This window comes from Alnus glutinosa, chromosome 5 (assembly GCF_958979055.1).
Source record: "Alnus glutinosa chromosome 5, dhAlnGlut1.1, whole genome shotgun sequence".
In the NCBI taxonomy this organism is placed as follows: domain Eukaryota; kingdom Viridiplantae; phylum Streptophyta; class Magnoliopsida; order Fagales; family Betulaceae; genus Alnus; species Alnus glutinosa.
The window spans coordinates 15,939,811-15,966,731 of NC_084890.1; the positions used below are offsets into that span (position 1 = coordinate 15,939,811).

Below are 26,921 nucleotides of genomic sequence, written 5' to 3' on the forward strand. Positions count from 1 at the left end.
TGTCAACTCGGAAGCCAGAAAGAAAGCCCCCCTCCATTGCTCTAGAAAGCATTCTACTGGAGGCATCCATTACTAAAACAAAGAGAAGCAGAGATAGAGGGTCCCCTTGGTGAAGACCCCTAGAGCTATCGAAGAAGCCATGCGGGCTACCGTCAATCAGGATCGAGAAGCGAGCCGTGGAAATACATGCCAAAATCCACTTCCTCCATTTAGAGCCAAATCCCGTACGTCTCAAAATATAGAAAAGAAAGTCCCAATTAACATGATCAAAAAAGCCTTTTCCAAGTCAAGTTTGCATAAAACCCCAGGAATTCCTGATCTCAATCTGCTGTCCAGATATTCATTGGCTATAAGAACAGTCTAGAATCTGACGCCCCCCAAGGAAAGCATTCTGGCTGTTGGAAATAAGGTTCCCACTATAGGCCGCAATCTACTTATCAAAAAAACTATAGGTTGCAATCTATTTGCTAGAACTTTTGCCAAGATCTACGCTCCCTATCAGGCTGATAGGTCTGAAGTCCCTTGCCTCCAATTGACCAAGCTTCTTCGGAATAAGGGTAATGAAAGTGGCATTAAGACTCTTCACAAACCTCTCATGCTCATGGACATTATGAAAGAAATTCATAAGATCAGCCTTTTTGCTACCTCCCCATTTGTCTTCCTCTTTGGTCTTTATGTCGACGCTAGTTCCAACAAATGTGTGACGTGGGCGAGAATGAGAATTTAAATGGTAAGCCACATCGTTCTTGCTTGTACCGAAATGCGTACGTTGATTTGTCCTCACATAGGGTGCTGGTTTTGTCCTATTGGTTTGGCCATCCTCCAATGATGTTGCATTCGAGCTTGACATCGCACCAGAACTAGTAGCAATAGGGAACTGAGTTCCGGTGCTGAGAGTTTGCATGGCCGCTATTGTTTTAGACTTATAGAGCTTTTCAACCACCATGACGATGTATCTGAGCTCGATGTAGCACCAAGGGCAGAAGTGCATGTGGTTTTAACCGCCATAACTGTCTGAGAGACTGACTTGCCAATGCAGGGATCTCCATGAAACGTCAGAGGAAGTTGTTTCACAGTGAGATATGGTGCCAACAGGAAACGAAGCACCTTCCCAAAGCCACACCAACCCCAATTCTCTTTGCCTTCAGGGAGTAGAATAATCACTCACCTCCCTCCTCCATTGAACTCTTCGATAGCCAAGTAAGTCCCATGGACATTGAAGCATCTTTGACAGAGGATGACGGTGCATGCGGTCCTGATTTTTCGAAAGAAGCCCTTGCTATTAGCTAAGCTTGCCACCCCCTCTATTGTCGACAAAAGCTAGAAAATGCCTTCATGACCCAAATGAACAGAACAGGCAGAGCCTAAACCCCACTTGATAATCTTGAGACAAAAAGATTTACCCTCCGAATCTAAAACAAATTCAAATGACTTCGATTCACGGGACAATCATGTTTGCCCTACTGTTGAACAATAATCAACCAATTAAAAACATAAAATTACAGGGAGTATACTAAAAGGACACAAAAACAGAAAGAACACAAAAAACAAAAACAAACAAACAAACAAACAAACAAAAAAAACCCTAAAAAACCAAAAGATAGAAAAACCCCCAAAAACACCACCATGGAAACCCAATGCCCGCAAAGCGACCTAGGCTACATTACAACCGCATGGGCCCTCTTGCCTTTCTCCTGGCTAGAACCAACTTCCCTAGCATTGAAGTTGATCGAACACTCTAAATTCTTTTTTTTTTTTTTTTGATAAGTAATTGCAATTTATTGAAAAGCGCTAAGGGGCGCAACCCTTATACACGAGAAGTATACAAGAGAGCCCTTAAACGGGTCGAACAGAAAGTAAGTTTAAAAAGTCTACAAAAGAAAAGACACTCAAACTATGATGTGGCGCTATCCAAGAATATAAAGTGTTGAGCAACCGCTTCCGTAGCTCCACCATAGGTGTCTCTACATCTTCAAACAGACGAGCATTCCGCTCCCTCCAAATACACCACATTCTTAAGCTCTCTCTATGCCCTTTCAGTCTAAAAGAAAAGACAGAGACCTCTTGGCGCTGCCCTTTATCAACTAGAGCCAAAAACTCCATAAAATCCTGCTCATTCCCCCCATAAGAGACCCTTATAGTGCGATAACAAGACCTTGCAACTTGCACTGCCCCAGGGTATCCAATAACCTATCCCTCAAGATCCCTCCCCTTCGCATATTCGTCCACCTTGAAAACACGAGGTGACTGCTGCTCCCTCCAAGACATTTCACGCAAAAACTTAGGGGAGCACCCAATAACTGAGGACAGCAATGGCCTAGGCGGCACCAGCGAAAAACGTAGCCACTGATCACCCATAAGACCACCATCCCATTGAGATGAGAGAGGGAACCCACCCACGCTGAACGGAGAAAGGAGAGCAGACCCAGCTCCCCCAAACGAGGGTTGGGCAACCAAGGGACTTTGGACCATGGTAGACCAATAGTTGAGAAGGGCCACCCAAAAACGGAACCAACGGAGCACTAAACGCCGCCACAGTCTTGGCCAACAAAGAAATGTCCACCTGAGCTCATCGGCCTACCTTCGATCTTCGGTGGTATCTCAACACCGACTTAGATTCCGAGGGGTAGATGGGAGCCATGTTAAGGACACAAGCCTACCCGAATGTTCCTCAACCTACTCAACCACCACTACAGCAACCAAACCTCACACTACAGCCTCAACCTCACTCAGTGACAGCCGACAAACCCTAGAGCAATCAGCCGTGATTCAAGGAAGACTACCTAAAGTAGATGACAGAAGATCCTCACCATATCAGACCTACAACGGCTAGCATATCCTCCATTCCTTTCAATACACACAACGGCCTTTAGGATAGAATATCACTTACCATATTTAAACTATGTAAATATAGAATATATCTTTGTAATTATAGAATGCCATATACACGGCACCCTGTACCACTCTTTATATACTATATCAATATCAAAACCAAAGCATCAAGTGCTAAGGCTTTAACCCTAATATTTCTTTTAGTTTACAAGCCCCACACTCTAACATCACTGGACTAGAAAAGCGGAGCCTCTCACCCAAAGTAGCCGCAGCCGAAGAATTGGCATCGCATGCAACTAGCCCAGCTCCAGTAAAGCTCGGCATTGGAAAAAAACCCCTCAGTTCCAGTGACTTCCTTATTGACCACAGTCATTGAAGAAGAAAAGGCACCGAACGAGGACCCTACACCATCACCAGAGAACATGAAAACGACAGAGCACCACCAAATGGGTTACCCACGACCGCCGTCGAAGAACCAGACCCCTCTGGCCGGAAAAACCACCCAAGGACGTCGAAACCGGAGAGAAGGAAGACGCGTGCACAAAAGAAGACAAGACAGATCACCCCAAACCTGCCGGCAAAGGAGATTGGCCAAATGAAGGAGATGTAAGAGAAGCCCCCGCTGTACCAATCTGCCCAAGCCCTGTCGACACAGGCCTAGACTCGACCGCTCAATCTGCAAGGCCCCCGGAAGCAAACTAGGACATAACAACTTCACGATTCTCTCTTCCATATTTTAAGATTCCACAACAATTTAGAAGATAAGAATCTAACCCCTCCAGATCCTTGCATAAAAATTCTATTAATTTTTCACATACTAAGCTTTTTTCTTTTTTTCTTTTTTCCCTATTTTTTAACTCCTTTTTCTTCACAAAACAAGGCAAATCCATTTGTAACGCCAAAATATAATTAGTTCATTAATGAATAGATTGGTTTCATTAACAAAAACAATGTCATTTTAGGAATATAAAAGATAATTTTATAACTATCAACCGAATGTAAAATATGAAAAAAAAAATGCAAGGATTTTTTATTCTATTTATTTATTTATTTTATTTTATAATAAATCGAAATATCATTAAAAGCGCAAAGCGCAACCTTGGTACAGAGGAAGCATACAAGAGAAACACCTATCTAGAATGAGAAAATGATTTTTTATTCTCGTATTATACGTTGATTTGTCATTTGAACTTGGACTTCCAAATAAATCCCAAATCAATCCAAACACTTCTGGTCAGCTGAGGCACTAAACGAGGCTGCCTCACCTCCCGAGTTCTAAGCTTGCCTTTGACAACTCTGGCCAAACATAGAATCATTTTTTAAATATCCACTAGTCTCCTTTAATAGAATTTTGTCATTAAGACTTTGTTTGTTTCAACATCAAACATTTTCAGCATTTTCAAGTATTTGGTTGTGCTTGGAAAACTTGGTTAACCGTAAAACAACTTGTTTCCATAAAAAGGTTTACATTTTTTTAAGCGTAAAAGAATTTTCGTCCGCAGCTTCTCTATTAAAATCTCCCTCCCAGCAAACACCAACACCACGGCACACCCTAAACACCACCCACTCTCCAACTGACACCAGCCTTTGCCAACCAACGGAAAATGTGATTAGAAAAACATGTTTAGGATGACAGCTAAATATTGGAAAATCAATAGTTTTCCTAGAAAATGTGTTTAGCTAAGAACGTTTTACGTCGGAACAAACAGAGCCGAAAAAACAATGGACAAAAACAAGTAGTCTATATGTGACAATGTTTTATTACTTCCTCTATTATCTTTCTCACTATAAAAAAGAGTGTAAGTTTTCAAGTCTGTAGAAAGCAAATGAATTCTTAAAGTAAGCAGCAAATAATGGACAAATAGGGTGCTTGAATGTGAGTGAAACGGATTTGATACCTCCAAAACTTGCAAAGGGTCCAGAGATTCTCCATGATTGTGTAGAAGGCGAACAGCAGCCTTAAACATTGGCTCCTTGCCATCTTGTGGATCCAAATACATATCAAGTAACCTGGGTCATCAAAATCAAAGAAAGGACATAAGTGTCTCAAGAAAATGCTATAGAATGTTTAAATACATGAATAATAAATAGGAGGAAGGAAGGAAACCAACTGCATATAGGCATCTGGTCTGCCAATCTCTGCACAATACTGTTCAGCAGCTTCACTATCTTCCAGTTTCCTGAGAGGCAAGGGTATATTAATTGGAAATATCCAGTAATTCATGTCTAATCATCTTTAGAGATAAATATTAAGATACACGCTGGCCTGCTCCTAGACCAGAGGTGTTTAGGGCATGAATTCCAGGCAAGATGTTTCAATTTTCAAAATTCCATGACCCAATAAAGGAGTTATCTTAGGCTAATGCAACTCAAACCACATATCTTTTTCTTTATTAGTATTGGTAAGTTACACATGCACCCCCGTTTGATATTGAACCCATGACCACAACCTCCACCCAATTCTTAGAGGAGAGGAGGTGCCATTTCAGTGTGACTAGGCATTTTAGAAGACTAAAATCTTATTCTTTTGATATGTAGGATTAAAAATGAAAGAACACAATTCTTGAGCAGATTTACATGATATATATATATATATATAGATGCGGATGCGGATGCAGAATTTAACTCCGAAACATATTTTTTTTTATTACTATAAGAAACCAACCTCTTTAAAAAAACTTAAGGCACCCCTTAGTACATTGGGAGTATTCAAAGTAAATACCTAATTAGAAAAAGAAAAGCAAGAGAAAGTCAGCAAAAGTAAAAGACAAAGGGTGGACATAAGCCGTAATCCAAAAGTACAATGTAAGGTAGAACGAGGATAGAATCTCTTCCAAAGTATATTCTAAATCCTCTCAAAGCTCATATTGTTTCTTTCCCTCCATAAGCACCAAAAGAAGCAAATAGGCGCCATTTAACTCCGAAACATACTGAGAGTGCTATTCACTCAAACAAAATTATAATGGTTTTCTATACCCTTACCTCAAGATCAAGGTCTACTACAACTTGAGCATAGTGACATTAGCAATAACTCTTGTATAAGAGCAAGGCCATTGCCAGACTATGCTTCCAGCAAAGGAAGCTACACCAGCCCACTAAACAAGCAAAGGTAGACAATTCTCCTAATATCTCCAATTTTAGCATATATTTAAGGTCAGTATTGCTCATTTTAAAGACGTCTGGGTGGTAGATAATTTGTCTGTGGTAGATGGAGTTGCACATTGGAATGTTGTCTTTACACGCCTTGCACAAGATTGGGAGGTGGAGATGGTCCTTTCCTTATATGAGCGGTTGTATTCTCATCAGATTCGGCATGGAGCGGTTGACAGGTTTGGGAGTCTCTCTAAGAGGGGGCATTTTAAAGTGAAGACTTTCTATAAAGCCTTAGCTAGTCAAGAGGTCTCTTTTTCTTGGAAGAGTATTTGGCGTGTTAAGGCCCCGTCGATGGTGTCATTTTTTGTGTGGACAGCGGCATTAGGAAAGATCTTGACGCATGACAATCTAAGTAGGAGTCATATAGTAGTGGTTGAATAGTGTTGTATGTGTAAGAAGAGTGGGGAATCCACTGAACACCTCTTGCTTCACTGTGATGTTGCAAGAGATATTTAGAGTTTTTTTTTTATAGATTGTTTGGGGTGAAGTGGGTCATGCCGCGACGGGTACTAGATTTGTTGAGTAGTTGGGATAATTCGCTGGGTCACAGTCAAGTTCAGCAAATTTTTTTTTTTTTTTTTTTGATAAGTAAGAAGAACTTTATTAAATAAAGTGTAAGGCGTCCCTAAGTACACAGGAAGTATATATAGGAACAACCAACACTAACCCACAAAAACTCACAACACCAAAAACAAGCTACAAAAGAACCCAACTAAGAACAGGACTACTCACTACCCGTCAAGGCACAACAAACCTACAACATGTGTGCCTTGCCTTTCCTACGCCTATAGGGATACTTCGCGTCACCATAATTGATGGAACTATGCAAATTTAGAAGCTCCCTTTTTTTTTTAGACTTCTGGCGCGCAAAAAACTAGAACTCCTCTTCCATGACATCCCAAATAGCCATAGCCTCCTCCCCAAAATCCTCATCCATCGCCCATCAAGTTCAGCAAATTTGGAAGCAAGTTCCTTTGTGTGTCATGTGGAGTATTTGGCGTGAGAGGAATGCTCGATATTTTGAAGATGTAGAAATGCTAGTGTTGGAGTTGTGTCGAAATGTGCTTAACACGTTATTTGTATGGGTTTCGGCTCATCATAGCCCGAGTCGTGTTACGTTTGCAGAGTTTTTAAGTTTCAGGTCTTTTGTTTCCTCTTTTTAGGGGCACTTTTGTATACTCCTTGTGTACTAAAGTTGCGCTCATCTGCGCTTTTTAATAATATTACATTATTCATTCAAAAAAAAAAAGTTTTAGAGAATTAATATGTCATGAAGGAAGAGATCTGAGGAACCAAGCACATTAACATGAGGCAGTTCACGTGGGGCAACATCCGAAGGTTGAAGATTAGCATGTCAATTCCACACACCAAAATAACCCTTATATGATTATATCTCCTTTCATTCTTCAGTAAACGATGGAAATTTTTATTGCTAAGGTAATAATTTTAGTAAGAAAAAACTAAAATATAAAAATGGACCGTAGCATCTCTCCTACTTTGTCTCCGTCTAAGACACAATGGGATAGCATTATTTTAATGAAACCTTCAGAGTTAGGGACATTAGTGTTGTGCTCTCAAGTTTGTTTTTGTGAATTTTAATCATTTAATTACAAATATTTTTACTTCTTATTTTTTTCCATTACAATTTTGTTTGTAGATTTGTTTTTTTAAGGCACTTCTATACGCAATTTCGCTATAAAGCTAGCAATTACACGTCTTTAACTGCTTTTTGTGAGACTTATTTTTCACCAAAATGTAGGGATAGCAATGATTTGGGTTTGAATTGATACAAGCCAATCTAATTAAAATTAGCACGTCCAAATCTGACAATAAACCTTTCTAGATATGATGCTCTCTACCCCAACCTGATCCGAACCTAAATAGGTTTATTGTCTCATGCCAAACCCATTCGAAACCATTCATATTATCCAAACACAAAAAACTAAGGTTTACGTTTGGTACGCGAAATAGCTATTCCATTAGGAAAATGAATGGTTTTATTTAGAAGAATATGGAATGAATTAGCCTTGGAATAGTCATTCTCATGACCCATGGGGGAATGACTATTCCTTAAATTGGGGAATAGCTATTCCTCTCATTCCCTTGTGACAATGAGAATGACTACTTCAAATGTTAGATCCTTATCATATATTCTAACAACAAGACTATTCTATTTTACCTTCTTACATTCATAATAAAAGCTATTGATTTTTTTAATGAAAAAGTCATTCTGCGTACCAAACGTAACCTAAGGGCCTGTTTGGTTTGTGGAATAGATTATTGGAATGGAATGATTATTTCTATGGAATAGCCATTCTTTTATTTGATAAGGACCTATTCCTAGGAATAATTATTCCATGCCCTTACGAAGAGAAATAGACAACGTTTTCCCAAAAAAAAAAAAGAAAGAAAGAAAGAAAGAGAGAAAAAGAAAAAGAAAAAAGAAAGTGCTTAAATTGTTGTAATGTTGTGGGTGGCCGGCCACCAACAACAATTAAATGGTTTTTTCGTTGTTTTTATTTTTATTTTAGTCTTAGAAAAAACAAAAATAAAAAAAACATGTGGTGTTTTTTATAGTAATTTTGATTCAATTCCAATTAGGGCCTATCTTTTTTTTTTTTTTTTAATAAGTAAAAGTATATCCCATTCCACACTCCTGCATTCCCACTAATAACTATTCATTTTTCCTAATAGAATAATCATTATGCGCACCAAACGAGGCCTAAGTTAACAACTATAAAGTAAGTTTAAATATATTTTTTGATAAGTAATTTAAAATTCAATAAAAAAGCGCAGAGGGGCGCAACCCTAATACACGGGAAGTATACAAGAGAGCCCCTAAACAGGAGGAACAACTAATAAATTAAGAAAGTCTACAAAAGTAGAAACACCTAGGTGGCAAAGATGGGGAGCTATCCATAGATATAACGTGTTAAGAAGACGCTTCCTTAAAACCACCATTACCGTCTCGACATCTTCAAAAAGCCTCGCATTCCGCTCCCTCCAAATGCTCCACAAAACACAGTGAGGAACTAAACGCCAAACATTTTTTGCTAGGCCATGCCCTCGAAAAGCACCCCAAGTAGTCAACAAACCCATCACCGATTGTGGCATGACCCATTCAACTCCAAACAAAGAAAACATAAAACTCCAAAGCTCACGGGCGGTGTCGCAATGAAGTAACAGATGATCAATAGACTCCCCCTTCTTTTTACACATACAACACCACTCAATAACCACAATATTCCTCTTTCGTAGATTGTCATGAGTCAAAATTTTTCCTAAAGCTGCAGTCCATACAAAGAACGCCACCCTTGTCGGAGCCTTAGCACACCATATCTTCTTCCACGGGAATGATGGACCTTCTTTCCGACTAAGTGCTTCATAATATGACCTTACTTCAAAATAGCTCCTTGAAGAGGGGTTCCAAACTAACTTGTCACCCTCTCCTTGTCGAATCGGAGTGGAGTACAACCGCTCGAAGAAAGAGAGCACCATCTCCAACTCCCAGTCCTGTAATTGCCGCGTAAAGAGAACATTCCAATGAATATTGCCATTATGAACAGCCATATTATCTACCACCATAGCCGCTTTGTTCCTCACAAGACTATACAGAACTGGAAAACAAAGCTTCAAAGAAATCTCCCCACACCACCGATCATGCCAGAAACTGATATATGAGCCATCCCCTACCACACACCGAACATAATTACAAAACTTCTCCCACCCTTTCCTAATATATTTCCAAACCCCTACTCCATAGGAACCCGACACCTCAATAGAGCACCACCCACCCTTTAGGCTCCCAAATTTGGCGTCAATCACCAAACGCCATAGAGCCTCTCTCTCCCTACCATATCTCCACAACCATTTACCTAAAAGAGCTTGGTTAAACAGGGAAAGATTGTGAACTCCCAATCCACCTGAATGCAACGGAGTACAAATCCTGTTCCATTTCACTAAATGAAATTTGGCCTCATCCCCTATGCCACCCCATAGGAAATCCCTCTGGATTTTTTCAAGACGATTAGCCACCCTCAAAGGAATAGGGAACAGCGACAAGAGATACGTGGGGATATTGGACAGCGTGCTCTTAATAAGAGTCAACCGACCGCCCTTTGACAAATACATACGCTTCCAACCAGCCAGCTTCCTTTCCATTTTCTCAATCACCCCTTTCCAAGTACGAACGGACTTGTAAGAGGCACCCAAAGGCATACCCAAATATGTCATAGGAAGCGATCCAACCCTACAACCCATAAGATGGGCCAACCCTTCAACATCCTCCACCTCACCAATAGGAACAATTTCTGACTTTCCTAAATTAATCCTTAATCCCGAAACTGCCTCAAAACAAAGGAAAATGCACCTCAGATGTCGAATCTGTTCTTCTTCCGCTCCACAAAAAATCAACGTATCATCAGCAAACAATAAATGATTCACTACTATTGCCTCTGACTCACTATGTCCCACAGTAAAGCCTGTCATCGAACCCTGCTCCATCGCAGCAGCCAACATCCGACTCAAAGCCTCCATAACCACCACAAATAATAAAGGCGACAGAGGATCACCTTGTCGCAACCCGCGAGAGCTAGTAAAGAAACCCGTCGGAGTTCCATTGACAAGGATGGAGAATCTCACCGTAGAGATACAAAAACGAATCCAAGCTCTCCATTTCTCCCCAAAGCCACAACGTTGTAATAAGTAGAGTAAGAAGTCCCAATTCACATGATCATAGGCCTTTTCCAGATCCAGCTTACACAGCAACCCAGACTCCCCTGAACGGATTTGACTATCCACACATTCATTAGCAATAAGCACTGAATCCAAAATTTGTCGACCACCAATGAACGCATTTTGGGTGTTTGAGATAATCTTACCCAACACTGATTTAAACCTGTTCGCAAGGACTTTGGAAATAATCTTATAAATTCCCCCAATAAGACTGATAGGCCGAAAATCACTCACATCCACAGCATCATTCTTCTTTGGAATCAGAGAGACAAAAGTAGCATTAAAACTCTTTTCAAACTTGCCTCGAGAGTGAAAATCTGCAAAAACAGCCATAATGTCATGCTTTAAGATATCCCAACACTTCTGAAAAAAAGCCATAGTGAAACCGTCGGGGCCCGAAGCCTTATCTCCATTGAAATCTCTGATGACCTCCCACACCTCCTTCTCCTCAAACCCTCTCTCTATCCAGCTACTCTCATCTTCATCAATTGAAAGAAAAGAAAGGCCCTCTACCCTTGGCCGCCAAGAAGAATTCTCAACATACAAGTTTTTGAAAAATTGAACTATATGCTCCTGAATTTCCTTTGGGTCATTGGAGATTTCACCATCTATACTTATAGAATCCACTTGATTAAATTTGCGACGCGAGTTGGCCATCCTGTGAAAAAATTTTGTGTTCTTGTCCCCCTCCTTCAACCACAAAGCTCTGGATTTCTGTCTCCAAATTATTTCCTCACACAGAAGAGTTTTCTCCAGCTCTCTAGACATATCTATCTTGCGAACCTTCTCTTCCTCCTCTAGGCCTCGGTCTTCATCAACTGCATCCAGCTCACAAATGCCCTCCAATAATTCCTTCTTCTTCTTCCCTATATCACCAAACACTTCAGCATTCCATTTCTTCAAGTCCGTCTTCAATGCCTTCAGTTTAAACGCCAAAATGTGACTTGGAGAACCCGAACACTCATAAGACAACCACCACTTATTGATTTGCTCAACAAAGCCCTCATAATTCAGCCACATGTTCTCAAATTTAAAAGACCTTTTTCCTCCTCTTGGTGCCCCACAATCCAAAAACAAAGGGAAGTGATCGGACAGAAGTCTTGGAAGCCTCCTTTGGACTACTTCGGGGTAGTGTTCCTCCCACTCCACAGAAATTAAGAATCTATCAATTCTAGACCATGTGTGGTTATTCGACCATGTAAATTGGCCATCTTGAAGAGGTAGATCCACCAAGTTCTGCATGAAGATGAAGTCTGAAAATTCTTCCATAGCAGCTGAGAAACTGGCCATGCCCGACCTCTCACTCGGAAAACGAACAACATTAAAATCTCCCCCAATACACCACGGCACCTCCCAACAATTCATCAATCCAGCTAACTCAATCCATAAATCCCTCCTATCCCTGTCATCATTAGGGCCATAAACCCCCCCAAACGCCCAAGAAACATTATCACCAATGTTGCGGAAAGAACAAGCAACCGTATATCTACCTATACATTCCTCCAATTTCTCCACCACTCTCCTATCCCACATAAGTAAGATCCCACATAAGTTTAAATATATATTGTTTGTATATGCTTATAGTACATGTTTAAGGCACAAGAAAACCTGAACCTGCACTTACTCGATTAGGTTATTTCAAAACCTGCCCCATTAGAGTCAGTTAGCCAATTAACCCAATCCATTGCCATCCCTAGCAAGGCAACTGTTGAATTGCGAGTCTTCTACAGGCAAGACTGACCACATATAAAGTTGGTTGGAGAATTAAGAGAACCAAAGATAATTATTACCACAAAGGAAAAAGAATGCATTATGGAAGATATCTAAAATTGAAGTTATTGGATCAAATGGTAAGGCGTGAATCAGAATGCCTCATACAAATCAGATGTGAATACTACTACTAGTGCCCAAAATAATGTAAAATTATCCCCCATTTAAAGTGGTTACCAGTTATTATTATGAATACTTTTTTTGATAAGTGTTATTATTATGGATACTATGGGAAATTATTTGAGACTTACAAGGCCAAAATTTGGAGTACCAACGCCTCCTGCCCCAGTTTTCTGTAAAGAATCGCCTGTTCATAATGTCAGGAAGAACATTTAGCAGTTAGCAAAAGGCAAGACCAATCATTTGGCACTAAAAAAGTATCAATGCCTTTAATGCCTGAACTAACATCAGAGTGAAAGAAATGATGAAAGTCATCAAGATGTAAGAGGTCTCAATAGTACATAATCAGCATATTCAGATAAGTATAAATCAGAAAAGCCAAATTCAGGACAGCGTAATTATAAGAGTACCAATGGACCTTTTCCAACCATAACTCTGATCCTTCAATCAAGTCAAGAATCTCTTCTGGATCAAACAAGTCCGAAGACTGTAAAAATATCTGCAGCCTTTCTCGAACAGGACTTTCAAAGATCAAGTTCATTCTATTATAAGAAATTTCTGCCTTGCCTAACCTTCCAATGTCAGCGTTTTGATAAGCATTGTCTGCTTCAAAGGCTTCAATGGCTGATTTGGCAAGTGATAGAGCATATAATGTATGGAACTGAGTATCATCGCAGTCCTGATCTTCAATCAACCACTGAATGTACCTGCACAATCAAAAGAAGATGAAAACAAATTCATACTCACACACACACACAGAGAGAGAGAGAGAGAGGGAGAGAGAAATGAAGGAGAGACTTTCTGGCAAGAGGAGTTAAATGGTGAATCGGGAAGCTAAGGCTTACGAGAGAGAGAGAGAGAGAGAGAGAGAGAGAGAGAGAGGAGCTTCAAAAGCATTATAAAAGGGGGGGGGGGGGGGGGGGGGGGGGCAGGGGGGAATTAAGAGAGAAGAAACCCATGAGGAAGAAAACATTGCTATTGAAACAAAATATACTACCTAATTGGGTTATGAATAACCAGTAAGATAAAAACTTTTTTTTTGATAAGTGTAAGATACAAAACTTTAAAATTATTATACAGATGATATTAATATACTCATATAAGGGCAACATGAGATGGTAGTTATGTGAATCATCATATCTTAGTGGAAATGATACATTGTTCTTAAAGATTCTATAGTTGTATCCAACAATTTAAGTATGCAATCATCCGAAATCTGTACTTCACAGAGAAGATGCTTTAAACCTTTCCAACGACCTTAAATATGAAGTATCAGATATATATTATCCGATATATATTAGATATGGATAAGGCACCCTTTCTGAAGTATCCGTGCCACAAGCTCATGATAAATGAGAAGTGCAGTTTGAAGTGGTACTAGTTTCTCTGATTTATTTATTTATATAAGGCAAATTTATTAAAAGCGTATGGGACGCAACTCAAGTACAAAGAAAATATACAAGAGAAAACACTAAGCAAGATCAGGAATAAGGAAAAAAAGCACAAAAATATGCAAAGTTAGAGGCATCAAAAGGGCATTAACAGATATCCATTTGAAGAGAGGTTTAAGGAAACAAAGCTATAGATCCAAGCTCGTCTTCTCGCAATCCTTTCTCAAGGAAAAATTAGTAGGGGCATCCCGAAAACGCCCGGATCGAAATATGGCTTTTGAGTTAAGTTCAAAATTAGTGGATGCCGCCAAAGGGAGTGGCGATGCCATACGTAAAAAGAAAGAGACTGCTGCAAAATTAAAATCACTTCGACCAAACCTTCTCCAACATGCCAAGAGCTTCACCACCCGCATCGGCATAACCCACTCTATTCCAAACATTCTAAGGACCACATTCCACAAGAGAATATTAGTGAAGGGAGGAGGTTTCGCAATGGATATCTCTCTCACACACACAATATTAATGCAACTACAACACAAGACTCTCATTCCAAGTATGAGTCTAACTCTATCCGAAAGTGGTTGATAAGAAGTCTATCTCATCCGGTCTCATCCAGACTCCTGGTTCTAAGCTAGAGTCCTAAGTCTAATTGTATGCTAAATAGATGGGAGTTAAAGAGTCCTACTTTCAGTATGTATAGGAGTCTTAATCTATTATGATCAGCGTGTATAGGAGTCTTAGTCTATTATGCACTCTTGTAATTCTCCTATAAATATTCAATGAATGCTCAGCTATAGAGCAAGGTTTTACAGCCTAATATATTTGTTCTATCATGGTATCAGAGCCAAATCATCGACTAACGTCGTGATCCATGGCTTCCGACTCCGAATCCTCTGCCACATCGGCAGCTTCTCATGCTTCACAGCATCCCCCACCACCCGTTCAGCCCTCTATTATCTTTTCAGTCAAAAATATGAACCATAACCTCAATATTAAACTTACCAAAGGCAACTTCATGGCCTGGCGAACTCAGATTCTTGCGTATATCAAAGGCCAAGACGCTTATGGCTTTCTCGATGGTTCTTCTCAACCGCCTGCCCAGACGATTCCCAATCCCAGCACTATTGCCGGAGCACCAGCCACCGTCGTCAACCCAGATTTCCTCGCTTGGAATCAACGGGATCAGATGATCCTTAGTATTTTAATTTCTACACTGTCCGAGCCCTATGTCGTCCATGCAGTCGGCTCTCCCTCGACTTCTTCTCTCTGGAACACGCTGCTCACCATGTTCGCTTCTCAAGCCCGTGCTCGGGTCATGCAAATTTATTTCCAGCTCGCAACGGTCAAGAAAGGCAGTAGCTCGATCACCGAGTACTTTCAGACCATCAAGACACTCAATGATATGCTTGCGGCCGCCGGACAGCCTCTCAATGATTTTGAGAGCGTATCTTTTCTCCTCAAAGGACTCGGCTCCGAATATGATCCTTTTGTGACGTCGGTCACAACCCGAGTCAACCCACTGTCCTTTGATGAACTTTATGGCCATCTCCTTGCTCAAGAGATGCGCCTCGAACAACAAATCCCGATCATTGATGTTCCCCAACTTGCTGCACACATCACCACCCGCAATTCCACCTTTCGCGGGCGAGGCTTCCATGGTCGTGGCGGTCGTCATAACAACCGGGACCGCGGGTCTTTCAACAGCAACAGAGGCCACGGTTCCTACTTCTCCCCGGATGCAGCTTCTTCTCGGCCTTACTACCAGATTTGTGCCAAGCCCGGTCACACGGCAGTTCGTTGTTACTACCGTCAGGAACAACCCGAGGCATCCCAACAGCACGAGTCATACCAGCCATCCAATCCACAGGGTTATTACTCCTCCCCTGTACTACCAGCCGAGGACCTCTGGTATCCTGACACCGGTGCAACTCACCATCTCACCGGACACTTTCAGAATCTCAATTTGGCTCAAGAGGCGTACCACGGCCAAGACCAAATCCGCATAGGTGATGGAACAGGTTTGAATATTTCTCATATTGGTACTGCACTTCTTCCTTTGTCTCGTCGTAAGTCCATCTTAAATCAACTTCTGCACGTCCCCTCTATTTGTAAAAACCTTTTGTCCGTTATAAAATTTGCCCTTGACAATTCAGTTTTCTTTGAATTTCATTCTTCTTATTTTTTGATCAAGGACAAACAAACCGGGATGCTTCTTCATCACGGGCAACTTAAAGATGGCCTCTATCAATTGCTTCCTTCTCCATCCAGTTCGTCGTCGTCGTCGTCAATAAATCAAGCTCTTGTTGGTGAACGCACCACTCCAGCCTCCTGGCACAAGCGCTTAGGTCATCCAGCTTTTTGCACTGTTCAGCGTGTCTTGTCTCAGTTTAAACTTCTAGTTATTTCCAATAAGGCCCAACTTTTTTGCTCTGCATGTGCTCAAGCAAAGGGTCATCAATTGCCTTTTTATCCAACTATCTCTAAAGTTTGTAAACCTTTACAGTTAATTCATTCTGATGTATGGGGACCATCTCCTACTATTTCAATTAATGGAAATCGTTATTATGTTTCGTTCATTGATGTTTTCACTCGTTATACATGGGTTTTCCCAATTCAAGCAAAATCTGATGTCATGCCCACTTTTCTTCAATTTCAAATCATGATTGAACGTTTACTTAATCATAAAATTATAAGTGTTCAATCTGACTGGGGTGGTGAGTATCGTAATCTTCATCAATACTTTCAATCTGTGGGTATTACTCATCGTCTCTCTTGTCCTCATACACATCAACAACAAGGATGTGTAGAACGTAAACACAAACATCTCATCGACACCACTTTGGCATTGCTCACTGACAGCCATCTTCCCCAAAAATATTGGGATGAAGCTTGTCTTACATCCTGCTACCTAATTAATCGCATGCCAACTCCCTTGTTACATCATCAATCTCCCTTTGAAAAACTTTTCCATACACCACCCGATTACAATTTCCTAAAAATCTTCGGATGTGCATGCTATCCAAATCTTCGTCCCTATAACTCTCACAAATTTTCTCCTCGCTCAAAAGAATGTGTCTTTCTCGGGTATAGCCAAAATCACAAGGGTTATAAATGTCTCCATCTAGAATCTGACCTGATGTACATCTCTAGAGATGTCATCTTTCATGAAGACCGGTTTCCCTTTTCCAAGGTCTCTCCTATTTCCGAGTCTCCCAGTGTTCCTCTTCCTATTGTGATTCCTCCCTCATTGTTTCCTCCTCCTTCTACCACTATATGTCCTCCGGCCTCTCCTCCAATTTTATCTTCTTCTCCTTCTCACTCTCTGTCCACCCCTGATTCTTCCACTCATTCTCCAGCAGTTTCCAGTATGCCTTGTTCCACTTCCTTTGCAGATCAGCCTCCAGCTCGAGTACACTCTATGGGAACTCAGTCCATGAACAACATTGTGCAGCCACGGCAACTAACAGATGGTTGAGTTAGATATCCAGCTCCTCAAGCTTTAGTGACAGTAGCTTCTCCGGCCAGTTGTGAACCCACATGCTACTCCAATGCTGCCCCTATTCCAGAATGGAGAAATGCTATGCAAACCGAGTTCAATGCACTTCTTCAAAATCAGACTTGGTCACTTGTTCCTCCTCATCCTTCTCATAATATTGTGGGATGCAAGTGGGTTTTTAAACTTAAAAGAAAGGCTGATGGTTCCATAGAACGACACAAAGCTCGCCTTGTAGCAAAAGGGTTTCATCAACAGGCTGGGGTGGATTATGGAGAGACTTACAGCCCAGTTGTGAAGCCTACAACAGTTCGGACAGTCCTCTCTCTAGCCTACTCAGCCGGCTGGCCCATGAAGCAAATTGATATCCAGAACGCGTTTCTCCATGGGTTTCTTTCTGAAGATGTTTTTATGGTGCAACCACCAGGTTTTGTTCATCCTAGTTTTCCTAACCATGTGTGCAAACTCAAAAAGGCCATCTACGGCCTCAAACAGGCCCCACGAGCCTGGTTTTCAAGACTCAGTGACAAGCTAATTCAACTTGGCTTTGTGGGATCAAAAGCGGATACTTCTCTTTTTCTCTATCGCACTGAGACAATCACCATGTATCTTCTTATTTATGTTGATGATATCATCATCACAGCCTCAGATCCGGCTGCTATTACCGAACTTTTACAACTTCTAAGTGCAGATTTTGCTGTCAAAGACCTAGGTGATCTCCATTATTTTCTTGGTGTTGAAGTCCTAAAGATGGATTCGGGTCTACTGCTCTCTCAGAAACGGTATATCATGGACCTTTTGAAGAAAACTAATATGCATGAAGCAAAACCGATCACCTCTCCAATGGCTTCCTCCTCAACTCTCTCGGCATTCACAGGTGATCCAATGGACGACCCATCTCTCTATCGAAGTACGGTTGGCTCATTCCAGTATCTCTCTCTCACTCGGCCTGACCTAAGCTATGCAGTAAATCGTGTATGTCAATTCATGCATCGTCCGCTCTAGCCACATTGGCAAGCTGTCAAACGAATCCTTCGGTACTTGAAGCATACAATTTCTCATGGCCTTCTTCATCGCAACTCTCACAATACCTTACAAGCATACTCCGATGCTGATTGGGCCGGATGTTCAGATGATCGCCGCTCTACAGGTGCCTTTTGTGTCTACCTTGGCTCTAATTTAATCTCCTGGAGTTCACAAAAACAACCGACAGTTTCAAGATCCTCCACTGAGGCCGAATACAAAGCAGTTGCAAATACCACAGCAGAACTTCTTTGGATACGTGCACTTCTTCAAGAACTCGGGATTGGACAGTCTACTCCACCAATACTTTGGAGTGACAATATTGGAGCCACCTACATGTCGGTCAATCCGGTCTTTCATGCACGTACGAAACATGTGGAGATCAATTTTCACTTTGTCCGTGACCGAGTTGCTGATAAATCCTTAGTGGTTCGGTTTGTTCCAAGTTCGGATCAGATTGCTGATGTTCTTACTAAGCTCCTTGTTTCCGCCAAGTTTCAAAACTTTTGGTACAAGCTCAACGTGCGATCTCCTCCGTTGATCTTGAGGGAGGATATTAAAGCAACTACAACACAAGATTCTCATTCCAAGTATGAGTCTTGTGCGGCACAACTCTATCCGAAAGTGGTTGATAAGAAGTCTATCTCATCCGGTCTCATCCAGACTCCTAGTTCTAAGCTAGAGTCCTAAGTCTAATTGTATGCTAAATAGATGGGAGTTAAAGAGTCCTACTTTCAGTATGTATAGGAGTCTTAATCTATTATGATCAGCGTGTATAGGAGTCCTAGTCTATTATGCACTCTTGTAATTCTCCTATAAATATTCAATGAATGTGTTACGGTTCTGCGTAACGGGGATGAAGGGTGTATAATTTGGATGGGGAATGTGTGGGATAGTAGGGTATTCGAGGTACCCTAGTCCTCCAAAAGTTAAGGGTTATTCGAGAAACCCTAAAAAACTCCCAAAGCAACTACTAGAGTTGTTTTATAATTTTTCTTCTTCATATTATTTCATTCTTCAATACCCTATTTATAGGGTTACAAAGCTTGAATTACGGAAACAATAATTAAATAAATATTACATAAATATTACTAACCCTAATGGAATAAATAATTCCTTTATTTCCTTCCTAATATAATGGGATATAAATCCCTTAATCTCGGGATTCTTGCTTTATGAGCAAGACTCCTCATTTTCCTAATTAATTTATTATACTAATACCATACTAATAAACTTATTATTCTCTTAAATGATAATACGACACTTACCTAATTTAAAGCCTAATTCTAATTACCCTAGGTACGTAACACTCCAACCCCCTTAAAATGGACCTTGTCCCCAAGGTCCTAAAAATGCTGTCAATTGCTGTTGACGTGGAGGGCATCTTCCTTTTTTTTTTTTTTTCTTTTCTTTTTTTTTTCTTTTTTTTTTTTAACTCAGCATCACAGACGTTGATTCCCCCAAATCGTAGCTTCCATGTTTCCCTTATCCGCAATCTTCCATTTAGGGGTAGCAAGATCGGGCACCATATTTCTCTCTACTAGATGCCCGGATTTCACGCCGCCAGCTGCTCTAACGTGCGTCCCTTCCCTTCCAGCTGCAACTTCTTTCCATTTTCCTCTAGCAGATTCTGGGTTGAATTCTCCTGCAGCAAAAAATCCGGAAATCTCGGGTCCAATCTTCAATCTTCCTCCGCCAGTCAAGCCCGAGCATGCTCCTCTGTCCACCTTGCTCACCGGAAATTGTCGATCATCGGCCGGTATCTCTGCATCCATCACAGGATCGCGTGGAGGCTCGCCCCTGTGCTCGATGGAAAATTCCGGGCTGCCGTGGTTTACGCCGAAATCGCCCCCCTTTGCATAATCACCGTTTGGCGGACGTCTGGGTGGCCGCCGGTGACCTGAAACGCCATCCGGAGGGGAACCGCGCTCCGTCGGATCCTCTGGATCGCTACCCATCCTCCCGAGCCCTGCTCCCTGCCCCTGGCCTGTGCCCGCCACTCTTAGCCACGACCTGGTCTCCTTCCCGAGCCTCTTCCTTGCTGAACACCGAATTGCCGACACCTTGAACTTGAAGCCCCGGTTGTTGGCCCGCCGCACCTGCCTCTTCTTCTTCGGTCCCCTTTTGTCCCAGCCCGTGTCTTTCTTCTCACGGCCCAACCGGTTCACACCGAACTTAGACACTGCAAGGGGCTTTCTTCTTGCCAGGAAATGTCTTGTTTTGAACCTTGCCCGTTTCCTTCTTCTGGACCGATCAGTGTGAAAGGGGTAGGGTTTCAACTGTGGGGATGGTTTTTTTGGTTTGGTCCTTTTGGTTTGTGGTTGACAGTGAGTAGTCTTGAGGTATGGGGACTTCTGGGTTGAGGAAATTTGGAAGAGGGTGGCTGGGCTTTGAGGTGGTTGATGGCGTGGTTGGTCGATGGGTGAACATGGTGGGAATTTTGGGGGTGTTGGTGGTGGCTGAACTTTCGGTTTTGGCCAAAAGGAGTCGTTTTTTTGGGTTTTGGCTGGGATTTTGGGTAGGGATAGTGTTTGTGCTGATGGGTTGATAGGTGGTGGTGTTTGTGGAGATCGTGGGGGTTGGTCTTTCTTTTGAGCGGTGATGGGTTCAGGGTCTTTGCTTGGTGGTGGGGTTGATGTTTCTTTGGTGGGTTGTTGTTTGGGTAGATTTTCTAAGGGTGATGGTGAAGGTGGGGTTTCTTTTGTAGGTTGTTTTTCTGGAAGATTTTCTAAGAGTGAGGGTGAAAGTGTTATTACTTGCGAAGGACTTGTGTGGCATGGGTCTTTTGCACGGAAGTTTTGGATTTGGCTGAAATCTCTGCCGGCTTGGTGCCTAGAGGAACTTGCTGAATTGCTTTGGTCTTCCTCTCGATGGCCCTGGCTTCTGGCGAGCAGGGTACCCAACATCTCCTCCATATGTTTTGTGCGCTCGTGAAATTCTGCCCAAAATTCTTCGGATGATATGACTGACATGATTGGCTTGGTCTGTAATCGTAACGTGGCTCTGATACCAAGTTGTTACGGTCCTGCGTAACGGGGATGAAGGGTGTATAATTTGGATGGGGAATGTGTGGGATAGTAGGGTATTCGAGGTACCCTAGTCCTCCTAAAGTTAAGGGTTATTCGAGAAACCCTAAAAAACTCCCAAAGCAACTACTAGAGTTGTTTTATAATTTTTCTTCTTCATATTATTTCATTCTTCAATACCCTATTTATAGGGTTACAAAGCTTGAATTACGGAAACAATAATTAAATAAATATTACATAAATATTACTAACCCTAATGTAATAAATAATTCCTTTATTTCCTTCCTAATATAATGGGATATAAATCCCTTAATCTCGGGATTCTTGCTTTATGAGCAAGACTCCTCATTTTCCTAATTAATTTATTATACTAATACCATACTAATAAACTTATTATTCTCTTAAATGATAATATGACACTTACCTAATTTAAAGCCTAATTCTAATTACCCTAGGTACGTAACAGAATGCTCAGCTATAGAGCAAGGTTTTACAGCCTAATATATTTGTTCTATCACACAATATCACAGGACCAAATAATACATTAAAAATGCTACTTTGTCAAACAAAATTCACAGGTGCCAAATGAGATACCAATAAACAGGAAGTAGTCAACTTCTTTTATCATTGAACTTCTCATTTACGAGGATGAGTATAATTCAGGTGTTTTACTATTAACTTGAGCCTTTGTGGTCTCTCTATCATATTTACAAAAGCTAAAAGATGTGGACGAATCAAAATGAGTGAGAAAGGGGGGGGGGGGGGGGGGGGGGGGCGAAGAGAGAGAGAGTTCCCTAGTGGGTGGAAGAGGGTTTGAGCACTCTTTCCTGTGGATAACATATAATTATACTGCTGCAAAGCTGTGATACAATGTGATGTGCGTACCTTTGAAAAATTTCTACCTTTCTTGGATCAATTGCGGCAATAACTTCATCTGCAATAAGAAATGAATAAAGTCTGATTACAACAAAAACCAAAAGGAAAGATGAAATCTAGAGATAAAGAACAATGTTTAATTCACATTTGATACAAAAAATTTATTCACAACAATTAATCTTTTGTCATATTAACAACTTTTCAAAAAATGTCATTTACTATCCTACAGATATGTCACGCATATTAATGAAAAACTGATATAAGAGGTTTCTAAGGCTCACACTTTGAGCACACCTCAGCATGAGCCCCAAGGCAAATGCCAACATGCACAATCTTGAGACTTAAATAATTGTAGGCTATCACAGATCATATGCCATACTCCTTGAGTCTCGCCATGTTTGCCTCACACCCTGCTGTTTAAAGCTTTAATAAATCATTCAAATACTCATCAGGCCTCAATTAGTGTTTCCAATATGTGATTTTACAAATTCATTGAGACTTGCCTTACGTTTCAAATGTCCGCTTCATATACAAGGGGACCAAAGTTCATGGCTTCTTTGGTAATTTTTAGGGCCACTAACAAAGGGACCCTTTCTCACCTCTCCTCTTCGTGATTGTCATGTAGGCTCTTAGTAGGACGCTCTCTAGAGCTATGATTGGGGGTTATTTATCATGATTCCAAGTAGATATCCAAAACGCTACCCCTTGGTAATATTTCGCCTTTCTGCAGATGATACACTTATTATGTGTGATGCAGTGTGCAAACGAGATTTATCCCATTGTAGGGATCTCGTATGTGGGTCATAAGTTGCAATTGTTAGCCCTCTTGACTTTTCTTGAAGAGGAACGTCGTAATGGAGAGGTGGGAGCCCTATCGAGTGGTGGTACGAAAAGCAATAGGGAGGTCAAGAATTTGGAGAGTTCTATTAACTACGATGCTAGAGGATCTTGCTCAAGCCGTGGAAAAAGGAAGGCGAGGGGTCATCAAATTGTGTCATGAAGCATAGGATTCTATCATGGAATGTGAGGGGGTTGAACAATAGGAGCAAACGCCTAAGGATTAGTAATTTGCTTAGAGATTGGAAGGTGGATATTATATGCTTCCAAGAAACCAAAGTTCATGGTATGTCAAGAAGTTTTGTGCCCAGCTTATAGGGTTGCAATCATGTGGATTGGTGCTGTTCAGATTCTAGTAGGGCTTCAGGGGGCATTTTGATCAAGTGGGATAAGAGGGTGGTGGAGAAGGTAGATGCGTGTTTGGGGGAGTTCACTCTCACAATCTCTTTCAAGAATGTAGCGGATCGTTTCGTTTGGGCCTTTGTAGGGGTTTAAGGTACGAATTTTGGTATTGATAGGAGATTGCTTTGGGATGAGCTGGCTGGGATTCTCAATTGGTGGAACATGCCATGGTGTATGGGGGTAATTTCAATGTAACTTGGTTCTCTAGTGAAAGATCTGGAGAGGGTAGTATGTCTGCTATGAGAGATTTCTCTAATTTTATCTCTAATCAAAGTCTAATGGATTTCCTCTCATTGGGGGCTCTTTTACTTGGTCGCTTTCTATTGATCCTCCCGTTTGGTCTAGGATTGATCGTTTTCTAGTTTCCCCATATTGGGAAGCTCGATTTCCTGTGGCCTCCCAGAAGAAGCTTCCTCACCTCTATTCAGATCACGTTCCGATTCTTCTTGATTGTGGTGACATTTCTAGGAGGAGAAGGCCTTTCAAATTTGAGAACATGTGGCTTAAGGCGGATGGTTTTGTGGGGTTGGTGAAAAACAATGGTGGGATTCGTATTCGTTTCAAGGTACTCCCAGTCATGTCTTAGCTCGCAAACTCAAGGCCCTGAAACAGAATTTGAAGATATGGAACGAAGAGGTTTTTGGTAATGTAGAGAGGAACAAGAGGAAGCTTTTTGAAGAGCTTCAGGCTTTTGATACTATTGAAGGTAGTAGGGCTTTAGTTGAGGAGGAGCTTCTAAAAACGACAGAGATTGTCAGCGAGTTAGAGAGGCGTTCTCTTTTGGAGGAGGTGAGTTGGCGGCAAAAATCGACAGTGATGTGGTTAAAGGAAGGGGACAAGTGTAATAAATTCTTCCATTCCATAGGCAACTCAAATAGAAGGTACAACTCTATGGACTCCTTATTGATTGGATATACTCCTTCTAATCAGATAGAAATAGTCGAGCACGTGGTACAGTTCTATCAAAAGTTCTTTTCTGAGCCGTGTAGGTGGAGGCCTATGGTGGATGGTATTTCCTTTGATTCTATTTTGGAGTCTGAAGCCAGCTAGTTGGAGAGAGCTTTCGAGGAGGAGGAGGTTAGGATGGTAGTGTTAGCTACAAATAGTGATAAGGCGCCAAGTCCTGATGGTTTCTCTATGGCTTTCTTCCAAGCGTGTTGGGATGTCTTGAGCTTGGACATTATGGAGGTATTTTTGACTTTCATGCTAGAGGTTTGTTTGAGAAGAACCTAAATGTTTCGTTCATTTCACTTATTCCAAAGATTCCTGGTGCTAATTCCCTCAAAGACTTTCGGCCCATTAGTCTTATGTTAGGAATTTACAAGATTATTGCTAAAGTTCTAGCAAACAGATCGAAGTCGATTTTGGAGGTCATATCCAAATCTCAAAGTGCCTTCATCAAAGGGAGGCAGATTCTCGACCCGATCCTTATTGCAAATGAATGCCTTGATAGTATATTAAGATCGGGGGAGCCAGGCGTCCTATGTAAAATGGATTTGGAGAAAGCATATAATCATGTAAATTGGGATTTTCTTTTGTATATGCTAAGGAGGTGTGGCTTCGGGGGAAAATGGTGTTCATAGATAGCTCATTGTATTTCTTCTGTGCAGTTTTCGGTGTTAGTCAATGGCTCTCCTAATGACTTTTTCAGTAGTTCCCGAGGTTTGAAACAAGGGGATCCTCTGTCACCCCTATTGTTTGTATTTGTGATAGAGGCTTTCAGCCGTATGATTTATGCTGCAGTCAGTGGGGCTTTGCTAGAAGGCTTCAAAGTGGGTAATGCTACTTTTTCGCATCTTCTGTTTGCCGATGATACTCTGATATTCTGTAGTGCTCATTCTTCTCAGTTGCGTTATTTGTAGAATCTCTTCCTTCTGTTTGAAGCTGCTTCGGGCATGAAGGTTAATTTGGCAAAGTCCAATTTAATTCCAGTGGGGAATGTAGATCAAGTGGAAAGGTTGGCCGGCATTCTAGGGTGTGGGGTTGCTTCCTTGCCGGTGAAGTATCTTGGTCTTCCTTTGAAGCTTCCTATAAGTCCACTCATACTTGGGACGGGGTAATCCAGAAGAGTATTGTCTGGCTAGTTGGAAAAGGTTATACCTCTCCAAGGGTGGTAGTCACCCTTATTAAGAGTACCCTTGCCAATTTACTTGCTTATTATTTGTCTTTGTTCACTATCCCGGGGAGTGTTCTTGCTCGCATTGAGAAGCTACAACAGGATGTTCTTTGGGGTTGGGATGGGTGAAGAGTTCAAATATCACTTAGTCTGCAACCCTAGGCAAGATCCTTACTGTGGATAATCTCAGGAAGAGACATATCATCATTGTGGACAGATATTGCTTGTGCAAGAGAGATAGGGAATCTGTGGACCACCTTCTTCTTCACTGTGATGTGGCTTCCGCTCTGTGGAATAACATTTATTCTTGTTTTGATATGTATTGGGTTATGCCTAGATGAGTAATCAACTTATTTGCCTATTGGTATAAGTCTAGAAGGCCGAGGAGTGTTGCAATTTGGAAGATGGTGCCAATCTACATTTTTTGGTGTGTTTGGAGGGAAAGAAATCTTAGGTGTTTCGAGGATTTGGAAAGTTTCATGGATGATATTTTAACTTCGTTTCTTCACACGCTGTATCTTTGGACGGTGGCTTTATTGTCCCCACTGTCGATTAGCTTTGTTGATTTCTTTGTTCGTTTTACCATTCCTAGTTAGGTGTTTTCTTTTGTATACTTTCATTGTACTTAGAAGTGCCTTACACTTTTAATAAGACTAAATTTATTTATTAAAAAAAAAAAAAATTATGTGTGATGCAAATCATGAGCAAATCTATAATTTGTGTCAAGTTCTCATGTGTTTTGAGGTCATTTTAGGCTTGAAGGTCAATCTTCAGAAATCCAATTTTGTCGCAGAAAGGGAGGTTCCACATTAGGAAGAGCTGGTCGATATTCTCAATTGTAGTATCTCTTCTCTACCCTCGAAATATTTTGAACTTCCTCTAGGTGCTTCTTTTAAGTGAAGCTATTTGGGATAGGGTAGTTGAGAAAATAGAAAAAAGATTCGCTAATTGGAAGGAGGTCTACTAGTCTCGAGATGGTTGTCTAACTCTAATTAGGAGTACGTTATCCAATTTACAGCAACTTCTTGTCCCTTTTTCCTTAACATCTAGTATAGCTAGGAAATTGGAGTGTCTTCAAAGAGACTTTCTCTAGGATAGACCAGGTAGTGAGCCTAAGTTTCATATGGTGAACTGGAAGTAAGGTTGGC

General features: G+C 41.2%; 1 protein-coding gene across 2 annotated transcripts in view; it reads right to left on the minus strand.

The window, feature by feature from the left end:
• The window catches only part of LOC133867613 (vacuolar sorting protein 3), a 71,066-nt gene that overhangs the window by 8,382 nt on the left and 35,763 nt on the right, over window positions 1–26,921 (minus strand). The window contains exons 7-11 of one of the 2 annotated variants that reach the window (XM_062304364.1): window positions 22,428–22,476; window positions 13,028–13,316; window positions 12,741–12,796; window positions 4,944–5,012; window positions 4,731–4,842 (exon numbers count right to left, since the gene is read on the minus strand). In XM_062304364.1, coding sequence (XP_062160348.1) covers window positions 4,731–4,842; window positions 4,944–5,012; window positions 12,741–12,796; window positions 13,028–13,316; window positions 22,428–22,476 — 575 coding nt within the window. Of the gene's footprint in view, window positions 1–4,730; window positions 4,843–4,943; window positions 5,013–5,500; window positions 5,555–12,740; window positions 12,797–13,027; window positions 13,317–22,427; window positions 22,477–26,921 lie in introns of those variants that run through there. The other variant, XM_062304365.1, reaches the window with a different exon arrangement.